We start from the raw sequence: 23,661 nt of genomic DNA on the forward strand, positions 1-23,661 counted from the left end.
GAAACAAAGACCGCTTTTCAGCTGCTTAAACAGGCATTTGTTACCACTCCGGTTCTTCATCAGCCTGATGAGAGTAAACCCTTCTTCTTGGAAGTCGATGCATCTTCTGAAGCGGTGGTGGCGGTTCTATCTCAAAAATTTGAAGATAATAAATTTCATCCCTACAGATATTTCTCAATAAAAATTTTGCCCGTGGAAAAGAACTATGTCATAGGGAACAAGAATTGTTAATGGTCAAACTGGTGCTGGAGGAGTGGCATTGTCTCCTTGAAGGAGCAAATTTTCCTGTCACTATCTACACTGATCATCGGAATTTAGTGTTCTTAAAGAATATTCAGTGTCAAAATCCCAATTACACAATTTAATTTCACGTTAACCTTTTGTCCTGGTTCCCAGAATCAGAAGGCTGATGCCTTATCCCGCTCTAAGACCCCAGAAAATTTTATGAAACTCAGAAAGAACTTCCAGTTCTAGAACCTAAAGTCTTTGCAAGCACAAAAATTATACCACCTCGCGGTAAAACATTTGTTGCTGCTTCACTGGACATACTGGTATTAACAAAACTACCGAATTCCTGCAACGCTCTTATTGGTGGCCTTCTATTATGTCTGATAAAGTAGATTTTATATCATCATGCACTAAGTGTGCCCAACATAAAACTTCCAGACAAACCCCTGCAGGGAATCTTGTACCCTTTTCTGTTCCTACCCGTCCATGGACACATTTAGCAATGGATTTTGTTACGGATCTACCAGCTTCCCAAGGTTAAACCACTAAATGGGTAGTCAGAGACCGATTTTCCAAAATGGTTCACTTCATCCCACTTAACAAATTGCCCTCTGCTTCTGAATTAGCCCATTACGTTATCTCTGAAATTTTTCAGTTATATGGACTACCCAACTGACATAGTCTCCGATCGCCGGGTTCAATTTTTAGCAAAATTCTGGAAAGCACAACAAGTCAAATTGAAATTCTTGATGGCTTATCACCCTCAAACTAATGGAATAACTGAGCGGGTTTACCAAGACTTGGAAACATTCCTTCATATTTATCTGTCTTCCTCACAAGATAACTGGTTAGAATTGCTGCCTTGGGCAAAATTTGCGCATAATAGTTCTTACCATTCCTCCTCCGGACACACCCCATTCTTTACTGTTTATGGTACACGTCTGCGGGTTACCGAGTTTCAAAGTTTACCAGCTTTTAACCTGCCAGCAGTTACATCTTACTTACAACACTTCTGCAGGATTTGGAAAAAAGTCCTATCAGCACTTCAGAAAATTTCAGGTTGTTACAAACATTGGGCAGATAAGAAAAAGAAGATCAGTTCCGAGTTTAATAGTTGGGAACCACGTGTGGCTTTCTACCCGAAACATACAACTACGATGCCCTCGATGAAATTCGCCCCTCGTTTTATTGGTCCATTTCAGGTTGAAGAAGTCATCAACCCAGTTACTTATAAACTCAAACTACCTTCTTACATCAGAATTCCCAATTCCTTCCATATTTCGTTATTAAAACCTCTTATTCTGAACAGATTCATCAAAACTCTTCCACGTTCTCCTAAGGTACTCACTGAGAGGGTGGTAGAAATAGAAAGATTCTTGATTCCCATTTTTGTTACGGTCGCCTCCAGTATTTACTGGATTGGAGGGGTTATGGCCCAGTGTTGGGTGAATTCTTCCGACGTCCATGCACCATACTGGTCCACAAACTTCATTCCAAGAATAAAAGGAAAACCCAAACAGTGTCCAGAGACCACTCCACAAAGAGGTGGTAATGTCACGGGCCACTCCGGAGTGATGCGGGGGGCCCGGGATTTACCTGGCTGGGTGCTCTGGTAGTGGTGCAGACTGCTGGCACCAAGCAGGGTGTATGGGCAGGACCGGGGAAGGCAGCACTTCATCTCTGGCCAGGTGGAGCTGTGGCAGCTGGGGATCTGTGCCATCACTGCCTAGTGCTGGGCGCCTCCATCTTGGATCTGATCACATTTCAGGTGTGAGCCAATGCAATCTGCACAATTCACAGTCAGCTTCCACAGCCTATCCTCCTCAAGTCTTAGGTATTTAAGTGCTGTCTGAGAGCATCTGGGTTGCCAGTGCAACGCCTTACACAGCTAGTCCGTGTGCTTAGTTCTCTGTGCCCTGATTGTGTTCCAGTGCTCCAGATGCAGTCTGATTGGAGATTTATGCTGCTTCCTGTTTCACTTCATAGTGCAGCTACAAGTTAGACTCACCTTCTTAGTTCTGGTGACCGATGTCTCTGTTACAGAACCTTCTCTGCCAGCATACTCCGCCAGCACCAGTACAGTTCCCTACACTCCAGCTTCTCCTGGGGCTGTTCTCCAATTACCCTGGAGAGGTTAAGCTTCCTCACCTGCTTAGCTTCAGTCCTCCGCTACTTCCAGTAAGGCAGAGACATTCATGAACAGATATCCTCTCTGAACAGCTTCATTTCAATTCCAAGAAACTGCTCGCAAGGGCTTCCCTCCACCCAGCCTGGGTCCACAATCCATTTTGGATGTGACACCCCTGTGTAACTTCCTTCCCTGTCTCTCAGCTACACAATCTTCCCTTGCATAATCGCTCAGCACACCGTCACCTCCTCACCATGTCATCTCTCAGCACACCGTCACCTCCTCACCATGTCATCTCTCAGCACACCATCGCCTCCCCCCATGCATCATCTCTCAGCCACACTAACACCTCCCCCCGGATCATCCCTCAGCACATCATTATCTCCCCCTGCGTTATCTCTCAGCACACCATCATCTCCTCCCTGTGTCATCTCCCAGCATACCATCACCTCTCCACCACATTGTCTCTCAGCACACCATCATCTTCCCCTGCATAATCTCTCAGCACACTATCAACTCCCACCGCGTCGTCTCTATGAACACCATCACCTCCCCCACCCACATCATCTCTCAGCACACCATCAGGACATGTGAAAGAGGGGCTAAAAATCTCCACATGGGATATTCCCTATACATATAGCTAGGAGTGACAGAGCTGACAGGGTACTGCTCCGGATAGACAGGTTTATATGAGTGCTTAGTAAATTTAGCTCTTTAACCTCTCACCTCTTTTTTCAGCAAATTTTAAAATTTTTGTGGAATTGTCAAATTTCCACGTGTATTTGATGGACACAGACATGCACACAGACACATACACTGACACAGATACACACATAATGACACAGATACACACATACTGACACAGATACACACACTGACACAGATACACACACGGGCACAGATACACACGGGCACAGATTCACACATACTGACACAGATACTCACACACTGACACAGATACTCACACACTGACACAGATACTCACACACTGACACAGATACTCACACAAACTGACAAAGCCTACACAGACACACACACACCTCTTTCACACATCCAGCCAAATAATTACAACCCTGGCATCAGTTGTTTTTAAAAGTCACACACATCCCAGCTGGCAGTCCACCCCCCTCCTCACCTGTGGCAGTCCGGCCCCCCACTCCCCCAGCAATAAAAACAAATACACATTTGCTCCGGAGCGGAGAGGGCACCAGGGAAGGAAGAATAACGCTCACCCGGCGACAGCTCTCAGGATACAATATGAAAAGACTGCTTGGGAGGGGCTGCTCGCTTCTGCTGCAGCTCCCCCTACAGTCAACCAGACAGCACCGGCAGGCACAGTTGCCTGAGAGTCACATCAAAGTCTTCGGTAATGGCACAATGGAAACTGGGGGGAGGGGATGTGGGTACGGGAGGAGGCAGGGGGTGGGTTGCATTTTGGTTTGGACCAGCAGTGTGCAAGGGGGGAGGGGTGTTGGGAATGCCCGTGCCTTAGTGATTCCAGCTTTCACCTACCCTCACCTGCAACAATGGGAGTGGGAAATGGGAAAGGAGGGTGCTGTGCATTCCGGTGAAGGGGGGTATTAAATTCAGCACATCAGTTACTGTAGACATACATATGTAATATCGAAAAATTTTCCAGTCCTGGGAAATTATTTGGATATTTCACATAAAACAGGCAGATTAGCATCTCTGTGGCATGTAAATCTCACTGATGACATGTGAGCGCTTTTAATGCAGTAAAGTGCCACTTTCCATATATCACTGATGAGTATGAGTGATGTTGATGTCTGCAGTAAAAAGAGCCATAACGATTAACACAATATTATCCCTTTTAACAGTTTTGGTATATACTTCTGCCACGCTGTGTCACTTAGGAGCTGATTCAGACCCGGACACTAGATGCGTTAGCTCGTTCTCAGCATATGCAAATTTGGCTAAGTGACGGCATTGCAGACGATCGCATGGCAAGGCATTAGCATGCCCACTATGTCCTGGCGTGCGATCGCTTTGTGTATGCTTACGCCCACCATCCTGTCTTAAGACACCCACTTGCAGACATCTCCAGGAAGTGTATGTAACCATCGGTACATCGGGTACCATCATAAGCGAACGCAGTGCTTGAAGTTGACTATACCCTACCTCAAGCACTGCGAGCACTTCAGTGTTAAATTCAACCAGGTGACGTGTACTATGACGCTCCATCTTAACTATGCACGCCTCTGCAACAGAGTTAAGATGCTCACACATGTCTGCGTTCACACCTCCACTCCCCCATTTCTAGTGTCCTGCCCCTGTTACCACCCACAAATGGCTTGATCTGTCACTCATTCAGCTGGGCTGTCTATGCTGGGTAAGCGTACGCTTCCCAATCGCTCGGACTAGTTTGCGCATGCGCACTGCGATGCATACGCATGTGCATAATGCGAAAATTGGCCAGCTCCGAGCGAAAGCTTCTTAGCGTCCGGGTCTAAATCGGGCCCTTAGTCAGGCTCTGGCTGCTTACCTCTCCTATCACGCCTGCAGAAGTCCCTGCAGTCACTGCAGTGCTGCTGCTGCGATGCTGTGCACTGCTTCAACCCAGGGACGTGAAGTCAGGGTAGGCAGGGAAGGCAGAGCCTCCCCTGTCATACTCCTGAAATTTGATATAAAAATGATTAGAATAAGATATTTATAACTTATGAACATCAACTTTATTTATTGTAATAATTTTTATAGTTAGCACAGCTTTGTGGAACTCCTGGGATTACAGGGAAAAGAGAAATGAGGCAGGAATATCTCAGCATCGCTTCTGTATAGTCTGATACTGCTTCCAGAGGTGGGGGTTGGGGCCACACCACGGACAGTAAGAAGCACAGAAAGAGAGCGGATAGAGGCATGCCTCTGATTATGAGGGGCATGCCTTGAGCACTGATGGACACCTTGAATGTGTTATGTGACCAGGAAGTGCACTGCAGTGTTTAGAGATCAGATCTCAATCAGCAGCAGCAAGAGAAGACACAGTGATGCAGGTAGGAGAATCAATTGACACTGAAGCTTAGTGTAGTGAGGGGATAGTCACAGTGAGTAGAGGATGAGACAGGCTCCCAGGCTGTTCATATCAATAGATGTGGTGGGTGACGACTTAGTCATGCCTCTCCATACCCCCTAAAATGGTGCTGGCAGGAATGAGACGTAGTGACTTCACAAGGCAATGTCTATCTCCTTGCTGCTGAGCAATGAGGTGCCCCAAGGTGGACCTCTGACTCACGCGGATGGTGACAGCGTGGTTAAGCCTGCTTAATATCTGTTTTTGTAAACTTAAACAAGGTAATTGTCTCAGCTATTTTAATTTTTATTTTTTTGCTGGTGTTGCTGCAATTAGATGTCCATTTTTTATAAAACGATATACTAATAATAATACTCATTTCCGGCTTGCAGAGCATTGTAGTTTTTTTTCAACTAGAAAGAGCAACACAATGCCTTAATTGTATCTGATATGCTTATTTACATTGCTGTTATCAAATTAGCACTAGTAATACTTATTTTTGCTGGTTGAGGAATGGGCATTGTAGTTCTACTCCAGCTAGAGAGAGCAACAGGATACCTTAATTGTATTTGATGCGACTAATTTGCATTGCTGTAATCGAATATGGACAGTGAATAAATAAACACATCTCTAATTCTGTAAGGTTTTCCAAATGTACCAAGCACTTATTTGAAGGAGTTTAGTGGAACACAATAAGGCAATTTACATATATAGGGTGTGATGGGGGGAATTGGCATATACTGACTGACTGGGGAGGGGTGATTTTTACAGGAAAGCAGGATTTTGGGATAATCTCATCTTTGAATGCAGCCATTTTTAAATTTGCCCTGGGCTCCAAATACCCTAGTTACGCCTCTGATCTCTGGGCTGAAATAGACACAGCAGCATCCCACCAATAAAATGGCCACCTGCAATTCCGAAGACATATTTACTCTGCATGTGCCATCAGTATTACTTGATGGAATTGATTTTGTTTTACTGTTCTGCATCTGTGAAGTGCATCACTGGCAACCTGAATTTTTGCACTGCATCACAGGATGGATGAGAGTCCATGATTAACACCTTAACTTCCAGATATATTGCATCAAATTTATGCAACCTTCTATGATATTTAGCAGCACCCTTTACATATTCTTTATGAATAGAGCCCTCTGTGTGATGCGGATGAAGGTGTCTCTCTTCTTGAATGTAACATTGTAGCTTAGCACCACACACCCAGTCCATCACCAACATGCAGTTGCAGTAGGTGGCAACTTTACAGGTAGGAAGCTCCCGGATGATGCCCTGGAATTCAGTGCAGGAGTGTGATGGGGATAAAAAAAAAAATTGATGATTAACCATATGCTTAGATTTACCTAGACGGGGTGCCAGCCTAGATTCAGCCAATTTAATTCCATGGATATTTCTAGCATACAGCATCAAAGGCTACATAATAGTTCTCTAGGATAATAGCTTCTGACACTTAATCGCATGTATCATTTCATGTTGCTCTAAGGTATGTCTGGCCAGAAGGATAGTTAAATGTGGACACATCTGTAAGTGGTCTTCCTTTGACTATTGTATTTGTAACTGTGTTTCTTTTCTGATGCACAATGGGACATTATAGTAAAGAAAAGTGTATAATGGATTTGTATGTTTAATTGCAATGGATATGCCTAACAAGTTTGCATCATTCATTGTGGTCTGTCTAAATCAGCACCAGTGGAGAGTACCTGATGAAGAGGGAGTATTAAAATGATTTAAAGTTACCACCCAAATGGGATTCCTCTGGACAGTTCCTAAATTAGCACATCTGTCCGTAAACCAGAGGACTAGCAATCCCAGACAGGCAGTGTTCTGGATTCCGCCAATCTCCTCTGCTCCATCCCACCTCCCCCTGGCTCTGACTCACCTCACTCCTGCTCCATCCACCTCACACCAGCTCTGCAGTGCCTCTTTCCTGTTACATCGAGCCTCCCTCCTGTTCTGTCCCATTCTTCGTGGTCTCTCCAAAGCTGGCCACAGACATAGCGATCTGCACACGATGAGCCGATGTGTACGATTTCCCTTGAAACTCTCCCCGGCAGCTCTGCACATGATCGCCACACGATTTGGTGTACAATCTTCAAACGACTCTCCTGCATCCAGACTTTCACAGTGCATCATGTCCCAGATTATCAGATCTGCCCTACTGCACGGCAGATCTGATGATGCGATGTGCGACCAGCGGGGATGTGCATCGCATCGTGATCATGAGTGGGGACTCACGATTTACTCTCAATTTGGCCATATTTTACACGATCTGTTGTTCCAACGTGTCAGAATTGGCCAGATCAGGTAAAATATTGCTGTGTGTGTGGCCAGCATTAGCCTGCCTATTGCCCATCCCCAGAACACCATGTCCCAGCCTCCAGAGCCTAATTAAGACCTCCACCCGCCTCCTCATCTGAAACGGAAAGTGAGAGAGTGTGGGGCAGACAAAATACAGCTGAGCTGGATCTGATGGCTGAAACACAGGAGGTCCTTTAGTTGTCCTGAGGAGACCTCCGGACAACAGTCAAGTGACAGTCACTATGTCAATCAGTTTTGCCATGGCAAATATAATTCCATCTTGAAACAATATCTCTAATAAGGCACAGGGACATATAATAATAATTAGGGGTCTCTGAGGCATATAAAAATACAATAGGTGGCTCTGGGCTTGTACATAAAGTGGCATGAGCGAGTACTGGACTGGCACATAAAGGGGCTTGAATCTGGGTTGGCACATAGAGAGACATGAGGGGGATCTGGGCTGGCACATAAAGGGGCAAAAGTGGGCTCTGGGTTGGCAAATAAAGGGGCATGAGAGGAGACTGGTCTGGCAGTTAAAGGGGCAAATGGGGGCTCTGGGCTGATATATAAAGGGGCACAAGGAGGCTCTTGGATGGCACATAAAGGGGCCTGAGAGTGATCTGGGCTGGCACATCGAGGGGCATGAGGACAATCTGGGCTGTCACATAAAAGGGCATGAGGATGATCTAGGTTGACACATAAAGGGCCATGAGGGGGATCTGGGCTGGCACATAAAGGGGCATGATGGGGCTCTAGGTTGACAAATAAAGGGCATGAGGGGTTCTGAGATGGCAAATAAAGTGGCATGAATGGTTCAGAGACATATTTAGGGGTGTGGGAGTTCAAAGGCATATAAAGTGTGGTTTTTGCCACACCACTGGCCAAGCCCCCTGTCTGGGTATATGAAATTCAAAAAGGTGTAACCCCAACATGAGTCGACTTGAGTGTAACAAGATCAGCTCAAAATCATAATATAAAATCATAATTTGCCTCCTTTCTAAAGCTGCACCCTGCTTTAAACGTAGCACTAGAGGCCTGATTCACTACGGAACGCAACTGTGAATGCAATAGCGATTACGTACACAGTTCAACTGTGATAGTGTGCTAATTCATTGCAATCGCAATGCCACAGCGGCACTACAAAAGGACGCCAACTTTACCTTTCAAACATCCATATTGTTTAGCAAGACTGCAAAACCATCGGTACAATCTAGTACCATCGCAGCCTCATGCACACTTTCACAAGACCTTACTCAAAAATTGCTAACTTCCACGCACGCTATCAGGCCTCGCAGTGGATAATTTATGCACATCCCTGCAACAGTGTTCAAAAGCACTGGCACACCTGCGTTCGGCTGACCACCATCCGTCTCCACCTACAAACGGCACTTCCTGTCAATCACTATGCGATGGGTCTGCATAGTCATTGTGATCGCAGTGGACGGTTCGTGCATGCGCAGTATGCAACAATCGTCCGATTGCGTGCATAGTAGCAACTGCGTTCCTTGCTGTATCAGGCCCTAGGACAGAACAGATGTTCTCTGTTTAGTAGTACAGGTTGAGTCTCCCATATCCAAATATTCCGAAATATGGAATATTCCAAAATACAGAATAATTTTGGCATGACTGAGATAATAAAACGTTTTATTTTTGATGGTTCAGTGTACACAATCTCTGTCTAAGGCACAAACTATTAAAAATAATGTATAAAATTACCTGCAGGCTGTGTGTATAAGGTGTATATAACACATAAATGCATTCTGTGTGTATATTAGGGTCCTATTCCCAAGATATTTCATTATGATATGCAAATATTCCAAAATACAGAATATTCCATTATTCAAAATACCCCTGGTCCCAAGCATTTTGGATATGGGAGACTCAACCTGTAATAACATTTTGTATAAAAGTCCATAATTTTATGACCAGATTATTTTAGAATTGAAGCAGTTTTCACTATAAAACATTTGTGGTTTTACATTGTATTACAAACACTATAGCTTAGATTAGATTTATAGATAGACTATAAATTATGTAAATTGCTAATTTTAAAATAAGTGCAGTAGGAAAATGCAAAGCTGAACTTTTGTCGCCAAAACTAACCAACTCTGTTAAACAACCTATATTTGATTCATGAATCTCAACCCACAATTTCTCTCATGTCTACACAAACCAACTTTTTTTTATTTGAAAACGACTGAAATTACAACTTAGCTCTATGTTAATATTTAAGAGATATATATACAAATCTCAAAAATCTTATTTTTTTTCTTGATTCTTAGGGGTATATTTACTAAAATGAGAGTTTTTAGAAGTGGAGATGCTGCCCACAGCAACCAATCAGATTCTACTTAACATTTAACTAGCACCTTCTAGAAGATAATAGCTAGAATCTGATTGGATGCTATGGGCAACATCTCCATTTCTAAAAGCTCTCACTTTAGTAAATATACCCCTTATTTTTTTTTGTTTATTACAGGCTCATGAAACTTGGAAAGAAACAATGTTAGATGATATGTCACACACTTATCTACTTATCTCTAGTATAGATGAAACTTACCTGCTCATCTTCCAGTAGAATTAGACCAACAATGACAATGTTAATGTTTCCCCCTATTGTTCCATCTTTATACAATGCAGAAACCTACACAAAAGAATTGACAATATTATGCTCCTTGTAAAACAACATGATCTTAAAAGAAGTCATTAATGTTTTATCTTTGATTGCTCAGAAGATATAGGGCTCTATTTATTAACATCATTTTTACTAAAATAAATTGAAAAAGGGTGTTTCCACCCTTTTCACATTATTTTAGTTTAACATAAATTTACTAAAGTGCAAGTGGAGTAGAATTCGTAAAATTCTACTCCAAACCCTAATTATCACATATTTTTAGTAAGCAGATCACATTTCCCATAGCTGTAATAGGAAATTTAGTCTGGCCAAAGTTACTAAAAATAAATTGTGAAAAAATACTGGGGGAAGCCCTGTGATAATAACGCCACCTGGAGATGGCGTTATCCAGGGTTTCCCTCGGTTCTCCATCTACTGCTCTAACAGGCAGAGTATAGCCGGGCTACAGTGATCAGCTGTGTGGTCTAAATAGACAACAAGCTGATCACTGCAAAAAACAAATACTTACCTGCATCCAGGGTGATCAGTGCTCTGTGATGTCCTCCAGCCGGGGCTCTGGTCAGATGGTCTCCTGGCTCCTGCACTGTGACACTGGTTTGCTGCTGCATAGATCAGCTGACTGGGGTCACAATGCAGGATGGGTGAGCAGCTGAGCAGAGCCCCGGAGAATATCACTGAACACCGATCACCGGAGGTAAGTTACAGTGTGTGGGTAAGGAAGGGTCACGGGGGGGGGGGGCGGGCGCGATTGCGGAGACGGCGACTGCGGGAGGGGGTTGTATGGTGAGCCGGTCAGCGCAAGCACAGGCACCTTGTCGCTGTATTTTTTGTGAAAAATACAGTGATAAGTCTGCGGGTGGGATTCGCAGGGGCAGCGCTTTATCGCAAGCTCAGACCCTGCAGGAGATTATTGATAAATTCCTGTGATATTGCCTAAATTTGCAATGCAAATATCACACTACAATTAGCATTTCAAATGCGGATTGTAGCAAATAGAGCCCATAGAAAGGAAATTCTGAAGGGGTGAAAATATTTTGCATTATCAGCGAATTGCTGACTCTAATTTAGTCCACGATTAACAAAAGAAAAAAATGCACTATATTCACAAATTTTCTTGGTCCCTTAATTTCACTGCAATGTCATCTGAACAATCTCATTGGTTCACAAAAACTACATAATAGATTGAAAAGCTCTCATAATCAGAAGTATAAAGCGGTAAGCAGGAGGTGTGTGTGTGTGGCCATCCTGTGGGTTGGTACATTTGTCCCACCTTGCAGTATTTGCTTCTGGTGCACAAAGCAATTTAAGGTGTTTTTAGGGGAGGGATTTGGGGCATTTCAGAAGCCATATCTGATGTGATATACACACACTCTGAACATGCCATGTCCGCACACCCTTATCGGAGGAGACACGACCCAATACAGGAATTTTCAAATGTTGGTAACTATAAAATGCAACTGTGTTGCTTTTTATGGGGCTGTTTTGGCAGAGCCACTACCCAAATCTCTGTAATAATTAGTGGGGGCTCCAGAGGTGGGGCTTTGAGGTGGCATTTGGTGTGGCTCCCCTATTTGAATTTTGGACTGTGCTGCAGCCCCACCTCTGGAGCCACCCACTGGAATAATACAAATTTAGATCCAATATTTCTTATGTCATTATAATAGAGTCCCTCCTTAATTTAATCTCTGTGTGTGTGTGTATGTGTGTGTGTGTTTGGTGGGGGGGAGGGGGCTCTCAGACTCCCAAGAGAATAGGCCAGCCTCCCACATGACACACCCTTCCACAGTGAATTGGGTGATCTGGACGCTTGGTAGTGTGCTTTGCATTGAAACATGTTATTGTGGTCTCAGGCTCATGAATACATTGTACACTGTGGGATGGGGTTACAATGTCACAATTGTGCTGTCACACCCCACACTTCGAAGTATGTTTAGTAAAGTTAGGGTTTTTAGAACTGGAGTTGTTGCCCATAGCAAACAATCAGATTCTACTTATTTATCTAGCACCTTCTACAAGATAATAGCTAGAATCTGACTGGTTGTTATGGACAACATCTCCACTTCTAAAAATCTGCACTTTAGTAAATATACCCCTTCCAGTCTTGATGCTCCTTTTGGTATTCTCCCAGAGTGTAATGATAGAAAGTCAACTCGTTCTCTATCAAAAGTCTCTAAAATGAGGTACAATTCTCCATAAGGTATAATGAGGCACAATCATTTAAATAGCATATTGCTAAAGGATTTATAACCTACTGCAATCTAACGCTACATCTTTAATGCATTATGTCCTACAAATTAGCGGCTAATTCTTAATATTGTTTATAATATAAAGGTATCCCTATACAGGTTTGCCATCATCATCATAAATAAACATCTGACAAGTTTAAATTGTAATTTGTTCAAAAGGGAATCGGTAGGACATAATGCCGGACCTAAGCCCGGCAGATGAAGATCTCGATGGCGCCTGGTAAGTATCCTAACCCTCACCTCCCCATCCCCACCTAACCCTTCCCCCGGGGTGCCTGACCCTAACCCCCCCTTCCCCTAGCCTAATCCTTACCCTTCCGGTGGGGTGCCTAACCCTTAGTCCTCCCGGGAGTTCCTAAACTTAACAAACCCCCACCAACAGTTAACAGGTCCCAATGCCCGGATTACCTAAATTCTGTATGCCAGGCATCGGGATTTCGGCGTGGGGCTGATGATAGGTGTTGGTATTTAGATGCCTATCATTAGTCACATGCCGGAATTTCACTGTCGTGAAGCCGGCGGTCAGCATTTCGACTGCCAGCTTTCTGACTACATATCGTTTAAAAGCACTGTTACCATTTCAGTTATATTGTACCCCAATGTAGCTCATATAGTACATATTAATTGTCAACAAAAATGACTAAGAAAGCAATGTTTATTATGATGCATATATAGATAGCGCTCTTTAGCTGGAGTTGCTTTCCAGAATACTCCAATGTAATATATTAATTATGGCAAAGTACAACAGAAAGACAGTGTAAAAGTGATTTACCCAAAAGACGTCTCATCTGAAAGAATTGCAATCGTACCATATTGAGTATTGTTAGCACATAGGTAGTGATGTTTTCATGACCATGATTTTGCATCATTTTCTTGTCAACAACAACAAGCGTCTCCACGTTTAAAGGCTTGTTCTTCGGAGGCTTTATGAGAGAACGTTTGGTCCGCCCTGGGTATTTGTATTCATCAGGCAAAATGTAAATATCTTCTTTAGGAGGTTTAGGCATATCTGAGAACAATAAACAATGTATATATCAAACCATATAAAAACATTATTTTAATATAAAATATTGCCTCAGTTTCGAACATAGGCTTGTGATTTATCAAATAAGAAATTGATTGATTTTGTAAATGCACAAACGGAGTATACATACTCGAATTTTAAGCAAAGTGCCAATATCCACCTAAGGAAACACAATACCGTGGTGAAACTTAAATTACACGAAGGGTTAATCTGAGTGGATAAAACTAAGCTCACGCACATTTGAGAGAGAGAGAGAGAAAGAGACGCCATTTGTGATTGAGATTAGTGCAAATTAATCCATTTTTATTTATAATTCAAGAGAAACTAGTAAAAGCCATTATCTGTACTGCTAGCCCAATTAGTAATTGTTACACTGTTACAGGTGTAATAACACAATTGAAAAGGATTGGGTCATGTTAAACACAGAGGGCCAACTAGTTAACTTAGTCAGGCCTGCTAAATCTCCTACATTCCCACTATAGGAATAAAGACACAACACAAACAATCTGCTTCTAAAATTTGGTCAGGGCAGAAAAGATGGGCTTGACAAAAATAATTCTGCATGTGAGGGACCTGCAAACTGCCCCTGGACAACAAATAACGGGCAACGGAGCAGTTTACTACATGAAAAGCCAGGAGCAAAATGGTCTACCCAGAGAGGCAATACCAAAAGTGCCTAGGAACCATGTTAGACCAAACCAGATGAATTCAGGGTCACAAGCCCAACAACCATTTAAAATCCCTAAAAATTGCTAGCCACAAATAAAAAGTGGTATACCTACCTAATCATTCCCCCTACAGGAGAACAACTACAGACTCAGGGACACCAAAAGTACCTGAATGTCCAACAACCCAAGTCAAAGAAAACACCTCTGGGGAACATTAAAATGTGATTGTTTATGGAGTCTCACTTTTTAAAAAAAACATAAAAAGAAGGAACAAAAAGAAATGGGGAAAGGAGGGGAAGAGATTGAGGCAGAGACCTAATCTGGTGAAAATGCCTAAAAACCTATTTGGTGCCTTTTATTATTTTTTATTATTTCTTTAATTATGGTCCCACTAGCTGGGATACATACCTTGCATTACCCGGGTTAAAGACTGGACCCTAAAGTACACCTGCAGCCTTATTTGTTTACATTGTCCTCGCCTATAACCCCATTGCCTTGATCCTGAAAAAGACCCCATTGTTTGCTAACATGAATGCAAACAGTGGCATAACTACTGTGGATGCAAGGGGTACGGCTGCTATGGTGCTCGAGCTTAATCTGTGGCCACCACTCCCCCTGCACCAAGTCATGCACACAAGTTGGGCCGATCCAGTCAGGGCCTTCGAGGAGGGCCCAGGTGTCAGCGATGTTGATTTGGTGCCAGCTGTCAGCTGATTACAGCTGACACACTGGCAGGCAGTCACGGACAGACAATGCTGCTGGTCACGAGGCAATCAGAGCTTGTGAACTGGCAGTCAATCAGCAGTGGAGGCTCCTGATTGGCTGCCGGTCCGCTAGCTCCGATTGGCTCGCGTCTGGTGCCACATTCAAATTACACCACGTTGTATGTCCTGCTGGTGTGCAAGCTGTAATTAGCTGGTGGCCCTGTCCCAACTCCACACCTGCTGGCTGCTGATGGAACACAAGGAGGAGCAAGATGTTCCTGGAGGGACATGGGGAGATGAGTTGCTGGGGGGGGGCATAATGTGTAAGGGGAACTACTATTGTGTGGAATAATGTGTTATATGAGGCACTACTACTATGTGGCATAATCTGTAAAAAGCATTACTGTGTGGTATAATGTGTAAGGGGCATTACTGTGTAGTTTAAGGGGCATTTTGTAGTGTGTGGCACAATGTATAAGGGGTACTACTACTGCATGGCATAATGTGTACAGTAAAAGAGGTACTACTGTTTGACACAACCATATTGGGCTCTGTGTGGCATAACATGAATGGGCTCTGTGTGGGTGTAAATGTATGTGTTTTTTACCTCTGTGGTGACCCTTTTAAGATCTTGCAATATGGCCCACACAGTACTAGTTACGCCTCTGCATGCAAACACAGAGGCTCTGGATTTAATATGAACTTGCATGAGTTATCATGTTTTCTCAGACTGAGGTTAAAAGGATACTTTTGTAGCTTTCATTTTGTCAGACTGCCAATTTACACTGGAGTCAGCCCCAGAATCTGTGTAATTCAAGAGTGTCCCCATTTTTAGGGATTGTGTAAGAGTGAGTGGCTGTGACTAAACCTGGGCAAAAACCTAATCCTGGTCAAACTACACCACCATGGCAAATTTGGTGGAGCTACAGTAGGTCCAAAACTGTGGCCGTGCATAAAGGACAAACAGACATGTTGACAGAGACAGACATGGTTATTATATAGATAAAAAGCAAATTAATAAAATGCTAAAAAAAATGCCTCAGTATTCTTTGCTAGGCGCTAACAGTTCAAAAAGGCATGACTGGCAATTTAGATGGGCCATCAAATAAGAAATACCAAAGTTCTAGTGGAAAGAAAGTGTGAATGCTAGCTGAAACCACAATGCCTCAAAGCAGGAGGCAGCAAGCCCGGGCAATGCAGCAAGCAAGCAATGGAGTATAAGGAAATCATTAACAAAGGACCATTTAAATATGCAGAGCAATGGAAATATAGTTAAAGTGGTGCCATCAGGGAGTACAAAGAACAAACAGAAATGTCAGGACGACATGCTTTCATAGAAACCCAGAGCCCCTTCCCTAATTGGTCAGTTTTGGAATACTTTGTTTTCCATGTAACGAATGGGGTGACAGAAAAGGTGCAACATAAGAAACCACTAATGTCAGGGCACTGTGGCATACAAACTGAAGCAAATTACTCTGGTCAGATCCAGGAGTCGCACAATGTTTGAAGAGAACAATCAACAATTTGTGTCTAGGGGGCTGCAACTCAATCAATAGGACCTCAGCACCCAGCATATCATTCCAAAAAAGCATGGCCAATATCTCAACCAGGAGCAGGCTGATTTAGGACACCTAGCAATAGGCAGCTCATGAGACCCCCAACCAAATAAGTAGCCATAGAATTGCTGTGGATAAAAAAAGGGGGTGGGAGAGTCATAAATAAACCCAAACATTACAATGGTGGACCGGGTCAAAATCTACCCTAATTTATATGCTGCTATTATGGCAGATAAATAGGGCAAGTAGGCAACCCAAAGCTACCCAGACTGTACCTGACAGATGTTAATAGAGTGCACTAAAAGAAATGGTATGGCTAAGCCAGGGACTAAATTAGAACCAACCAAGGAGATTCAGATAGTTTCCAGGCTGACAGGGCCAGTGGATGCCAGGTCCATGAATAGTGACAGGATGGTAAAGGGTGAATGCACAGTGGCAGAACCCACCTTCCTTACAGCCTGGCAATGTACCAACAAAGTGAGATAAATACACTTAAATAGGCTTGTAAGGAGGTTACTCATGTGAATGTGTGACAAAGGAAAGCTGCTTGTCCACTTACACTAGACCCAGAGAAAATTGGAGACATTGGGAGAAACACGAAAAATGATCCCAATGCAAGGCAAATAAAAAAGGATTTTGGGTACAAACAAGTTGGTTATCACTAGAGATGAGCAGTTCGATTTTGCAGAAAACTGAACACACCTTGTGTATGAGGGCAGAAACAGTTTGATTTGAAGCTTTTTGGTCCAAAAAATAGTGTGCCGAGTCTGCATCTGCATGAGCACAGTATTTCAATGGAATGTGCTTTTTTGAGAGGTAACATATATTACTGTGCTTACTGGGTGTGGTTGTGTCTCCGTTAGCTGCACCCCAAATGTCTGTTGTAATAAAAAAAGCTTTTAGAATTTATTTGAAATCATATTTCAAGGAAATAATGTGTGTTTTTGAGAGGCAGCATATACTACTGTAATTACTGGGTGTGGTGTCCCTGTCAGCTGCTTTCCAAAAACTATAAGTGCAAATAAATAATATTTTTTTTTCTGATGTCTAAAAAAAAACCTGGTCTTTTTATAATTAAATTGAAACCATATATCAAAGGATTATTGTGTGTTTTTCAGAGGCAGCATATATTACTGTATTTACTGTGGTGTCTGTCAGCTGCAACCAAAAGTTATAAGTGCAAAAGGAATTTTTTTTCTGGTATCAAAATATCTTAAGTCTTTGACTAAAACTGCATGGTAAAGGCAACAGTCACTCATTTCCCCATCTCATTGTACATTCACTTAATTTGGTGGCTATGAAGTTCAACTACAGTAGCTTTACTCTTGTTCTGGTGTAAAAGTTGATCATGGATCAGTCAAGAGAAGAAAAGGAGCAGGCCAGTTATAGTACTGGCAGTCATAGTACTTCTTCAACATTTACATTTATAAAAAGTTAAGGGGTACGAAGGTGGTGTAAGAAAGGGCACTCCAAATTTAAACAATGTTTGACAATCTTTAAAAAACATCACCTTTAATTATGAGTCAGCAAGGAACGCAGTTGCTTATATGCACGCAATTGGTTGATTAATTCTCACTGCACATGCGTATACATCGCAGTGTGCATGCGCAACCTAGGCACTGCATTAGGCATTGTGTCTGCAGAGACTATGCAGACCCTTGGCAGAGTGATTGACAGGAAGCGCCATTTGTGAGTGTTGACATGGGGGTGGTCAGGAAAATGCAGGCGTGCCAGTGCGTTTCAATGCCATTGCAGGAGCATGCATAAATTATGCACTGCAATACCAGATGCCACCTGAGGCATCATAGCGTGCACATAAGTAAGCAATTCCTGAGTAAGGACTGGGCTTCTCTAACTGTCCGATGTTACTCGAGGTTACCAGTTGTTTAATGTTGGTCAAGTATACAGATGTGAGTAAGGGGAAGTGGGCGTCCTAATGTCAGCCTGCGATCTTAGCATTGCATATAAGCAGAATAGCGATCCGTAATAAATCAGGCCCTATGAAGGGAAAATGTACTGCTGTAAAACATAAAATTGCTAACATGCCATAGACCAAAGGCAGTGGCAAGAAAAAGTTCAGACCAACAAGCTGCGGCCCTGCTAATGCTATTTCATGCACTAGAATGCCAATTGCGAAAGCCAGTGCCAAACCACAGGGCCCGATTCAGACCCAGATGCTAAGCCGCAATTGCTCGCTATGGGCGATTGTTGCCTGTCTGCGCATGTGTATGCATCGCAGTGCGCATGTGCGAACCAGTCACTGTGATCGGGAATCGTGCACCCTTTGCACTAAGACTGAGCGCTACTTTGAGTGACAGATAGTGCAGTTTGTGGGTTACCAGTTGTTTCATGTTGGTCAAGTATACGGATGAGAGTAAGGGGAAGTGGGCGTCCTAATGTCAGCCTGCGATCTTAGCATTGCAGTTGCATGCATATAAGCAGAATAGCAGTCTGTAATGAAGTAGGGGAAGGTACTTGTGAACAAGGGAGTAGTGCTGCGAGCGCAGGAGTGTCAGGGCATATAAATGGTTATGCATAATAAGCATGGAGGAATCATTGTACACGTCACTTGGTTGTATTTCAGCCTGCAGTGATCGCAGTGCTTGCAATGGAGTAGGGTCTACCTCAAGAGCTGCATGCAGCTCCGATGGCTCTCGATGGTTCTGATTAATCATACACTTCCTGGAGATGATGTGTGCCAAGAAAGAAAAGTGGGCGTCTTTACACCAGTGTGTGCTCACTCTGCCATGTCTCTCTAAGACATAGAGGGCATCCTTACACCAGTGTGATTGTGGAATTTGCATACCCGGCCCCTTTTGGATGCGAGCAATCACGGCTTAGCATCTGGGTCTGAATCGACCCCCTAGTCAGGCATCTTCTGTTACCTCGCATGCAGAACCTTCTAGCTCTGAGTCTATATGTCACCATAAAAAAGACAAATAAGTGCACAAAAGAACAAACTGTGTTCTCAAACTTCACAGATCCCTGGTGTCCACATGTGCTATGTGTGAGTCTCACATTTTTGACACTGTAATCATAGAAAGCCTCCTTTCACCATTTCTGGACTCTCTGTAAATGTGAGGATTAGTAGTAGTAAAAGTAATGATGATTTATAGTTTAGACCGAGGGCCATTTTGATATGCATATGCATAGATTCTGGCTGCAGGGTGTCATTCTAGGCACCCTGCTAGCCAGATGAGGCTAGCAGAAAAAAGCTCTGAGGGCCAGACCAAATGATTCCGAGGGCCTTATACGGCCCCCAGGCCTGAGGTTCCCCATCCCTGGTTTAGACATATAAATTGAGAATATTACTGTGGAAGTGCAACAGAATGAGGGGGTAATTGTGTATCTGACACTAATGAGGATGTTGATGATGATTGTGTTGGATAAAAACAAGTTGATAAAATTCAGGAGGATGATGTTGTTTGTGTCAAAGTAAGTCAACCATCAATGGCAGCATTTGCATGCCTGAGCATAAGACCAAAAGAGACACCTCTTCTTTGTGAACTAATTTTTACCCAATTTTGGACATTTGTAAAAGCATCTGTACCATTTCTGAGGTCAAAGTAGGTTGACATAGGGTTGTAAACCATCTAGGCACCTCCGACCTGTTATATCATTTAAGCGAGTTCTTGCAAACTACTTATCAAATTCTGGAAAATCATGTCATGATGCAGCCTGGAATCGGCTATTACTTATGTCTGCGATAGCGTCTTCGGGCTCCTAAAGAGTCCGGATATCAGCCGTAGAGACAGTGATAGCTGAGTATTCTTCCCAGGGTTTGCTAGAGCCTTCTGGTGTGCATCCTGGTTGCCGCGTTGCAGTCCTGGGTCTTGCCATGTTGGTTCGTGTCATCTGTATTCTCCTATTGTAGTTCTGCAGTCGATCAGCTGCTGTCTCTGGCCAATGACCATCTACCAAGGGGTATATTAGGGCACTTCCTCCAGCAAGAAGTTGCCTGTACAACTCCTATAGTGGTTTTCTACTGTGTCTGTGTCCAAGGCTCCGCAGTATACCTTTCCTGTGTACTCTCTTGTGTATGCTGTCATCATCGTTACTCAGCGTCTCACGTCAAGAGCTGGTATTCACCACTACTCAGCGTCTCACACCAATTACTGGTTATTACCGCTAATCAACATCTCATATCAAGTACTGGCTATCATTGTTATCCAGTGTTCATATCAAGTACAACTTACCATTGCGAATCTACATCTCATATCAAGTACTGGCTATCAGTTATTCAGTGTTCATATCAAGTGCAGCTTACCATCGCTAATCTACATCTCATATCAAGTACTGGCTATCATTGTTATTCAGTGTTCATATCAAGTGCAGCTTACCATCGCTAATCTACATCTCATATCAAGTACTGGCTATCATTGTTATTCAGTGTTCATATCAAGTACAGCTTACCATCGCTATTCAGCATCTAATATCAAGAACTGGTTATCCTCACTACTAACATATCGATTTCCAAAGTACCTTTCCCCACTCATTGGTTTCGGGATCTATTATTACTATTCTTCCAATATTGTCAGTGCTTATATAGTCCTTCCATATCTATCTCCATGTTTTCTCCAGGTACCTTTCCCAGGGGCCAGGAACTTTTCACCTGGTGTAGCAAAACCCACAACCCAATTGGAGGGTACAATGGTGAAGACCATCAGGTGGACTAGACTCCACATCTTGGGGTAGGTCTTGCCAACACCTGGGAGAGATGTATGAAGAGGACTTCTATATTGCCTTCCCATTTGCTATCACCCACTGCCCTTGGCCCCCTGGTCCGTGTTCCAACTACAGAAGCCCTTATACACCAGGGCATGACACATGTAAAATAACAAGCAATCCAGAATCAGCTACCAGCAGCATGGATAGATCCCAGCACATGCAACCTACACTGCCAACGCCTTCATCATCAACCTCCTCATTAATGATCAGAGATAGTCCTGCATCCAGCTGGCAAAGACAAACTGACTCCTCCGCTATCTAGGTTTCCCAAGAATAATTCTTACGTGCTAAGAGCCGTAATCAATTTGAGCGGACCCGCAATACTTTCCACCTCCCGGAGTTTTCGCCTACCTCGCCTTTTTTGCAGGCGGAAAAGTATCGCACGCGTGCCCACGTATCCCCGTATTCAATTTGAAAGTACGCGAAAATGGGACCCGGCGAAACTGAAACAAGCGAAAAGTCCTATCAGATTTGGGGAAATCAGCCTGACACTTCCCAAAAGATGCTCTGATAAGGGGGTTAGCTATGGTTACCCCCCGATTTGGCTTGCTGAAGGTATTTGGTGTTTTTAAACGGGCTCAATAGCTGCTAAATAGCATTTTTATATAAGTGGTGAAGAAGAGCATTCAGGAGGTTTTTTTTGCAGAAAAAAAATTATCCCAGCAATTTTGGGGTACTTGAAAATGGGGGACAGCATATTTAAAAGTTGCTAAAGTTCAGTTTTAAAAAAACGTGAAAAATCCACCTGCCGCAAGCACCTGCAATGAAGAAAACACCTGGGGCATACTTGGGGACCCCCCTGGAGTCTAGTTCGCTAGTTTTTAACTTTGTCCCACAACATTTTTTTTTTCACCCCCAAAATGAAAGTGATTTTATTGGGGTGTTCTTAAGTTTTTTTTTTTTTTTTTAATTTTATGCAGTTTACCTTTGGGGGACTGTCTGAAGGCTGCAGGGGGGTTCCCGCAACGTTGCACCCCAAAACCCCAATTCTGCAAAACTTTTTTGCCTATTACATTGCATTGACTTTCCGCTAAGGCGGAAAGTCTTTCAAATTGAATACGGTGATACTTTTTCACCTGGCAAAATGACGTCATCGGAGAAACTTTTTCGCCGATTCCGGCTTTTCGCTACAAATTGAATACGGGCCTAAGGCTGCTGCTGCTGGGGGTGAATCTTCATCTTATAAGGGGACCAAGTAGAAGACTAGTAATTTTACACAATTGTCTGTGAAACAATCATTTGCAAGAGGAGCCAAGCATGACAGTGTATCACTGAAGTCATGACAGCTATGTTAGCATTAGATCTGTGCCCAATAATCACCATCAATAGACAATTAGTTGAGATGTGTCCACACTACCAAATTCCATCTTGATTCTACTTTACCAGAACAACAACTCCTCATTTGTAATGAGACATTAAAAAAATATATTTTTGTCCAACAAAATGCCTTTGTACTGACTATCCATTTAACTACAGATATGTGGACAAGCGCTATTGGTCAAAAATTAAATAATGATTACATGACTGTGACAGCCCACTTGGTGAATGTATCACTTTCAGCAGCATTACCTAGCACACCTTCAGCAGCATTATCTAGCACACAACAGCAGCTCGTTTACAGGCAGGCTACTGTCTCTATCATCGGCTTCACTAAGAAGCATACCGGTGCCAAGCTGTTGAACAGACTGAGGAATGTGATAGCAAAATGGTTTACCCATTTAAGATTCTCCTCAGAATTTGTCATTTCTGAGAATGTAGCTATAATTGTATGAGCATTATGACTGGGTGAATTTCAACATGTACCATGTTTAATAAAATTGATGTTCAGAATTTCTTAAAATTGGCTAGGCAATGCATGAGATGCTGTGGTCCTTAAAATTTCTGAGTATTTTTGGCATTCATTAACTGCATGTAGAAGATTACAGAAGCTACAAGAACAGAATATTTTTCCATGTCACCAACTGAAGCAAGAGGTAGCAACAAGGTGGAATTCCACCCTTTATATGCTTCAGCAACAGGAATAAAAGCAACAAGCTATTTAAGCATACACATCAAGCCATGACATAGGAAGAGGGGGGTCATGTTACCATACTGCAGAAAACTGGAGCATACTCTTTATGCATGCTACTGAAGCCATTTGAAATTGTACCCAATGAAGTGAGTTCAGACAAAGCCAGCCTAAATCAGGTCATAACCTTCATTAAACTACTGGACAAGCAGCTAGAGTACCTGAAGGAGAAGATGAAATCAAGTGATTCTGTAAAGTATGTTGGACTTGTAGATCAAGTTCTTTATTTGCTTTGCCAGAACTCATGGGTTTGCAACATCTTGCATTTGGATCAGTACTTTTTGGCAACCATGCTTGATTTTAGGTTTACGTCCTATGTAATATTTGTCTTGATACTG

At 43.0% G+C, this 23,661-nt stretch overlaps 1 protein-coding gene across 1 annotated transcript in view; it reads right to left on the reverse strand.

The window, feature by feature from the left end:
• ADAMTS16 (ADAM metallopeptidase with thrombospondin type 1 motif 16) overlaps positions 1–23,661 on the reverse strand; it is a 337,999-nt gene that overhangs the window by 235,432 nt on the left and 78,906 nt on the right. The window contains exons 5-6 of the mRNA XM_088442271.1: positions 13,385–13,584; positions 10,255–10,338 (exon numbers count right to left, since the gene is read on the reverse strand). Of these exons, the coding sequence (XP_088298397.1) occupies positions 10,255–10,338; positions 13,385–13,584 (284 nt within the window). The remainder of the gene's footprint in view (positions 1–10,254; positions 10,339–13,384; positions 13,585–23,661) is intronic.

The sequence above is a fragment of the Taudactylus pleione genome, unplaced genomic scaffold (genome assembly GCF_031769625.1).
Source record: "Taudactylus pleione unplaced genomic scaffold, aTauple2 ptg000309l, whole genome shotgun sequence".
Lineage (NCBI taxonomy): Eukaryota > Metazoa > Chordata > Amphibia > Anura > Myobatrachidae > Taudactylus > Taudactylus pleione.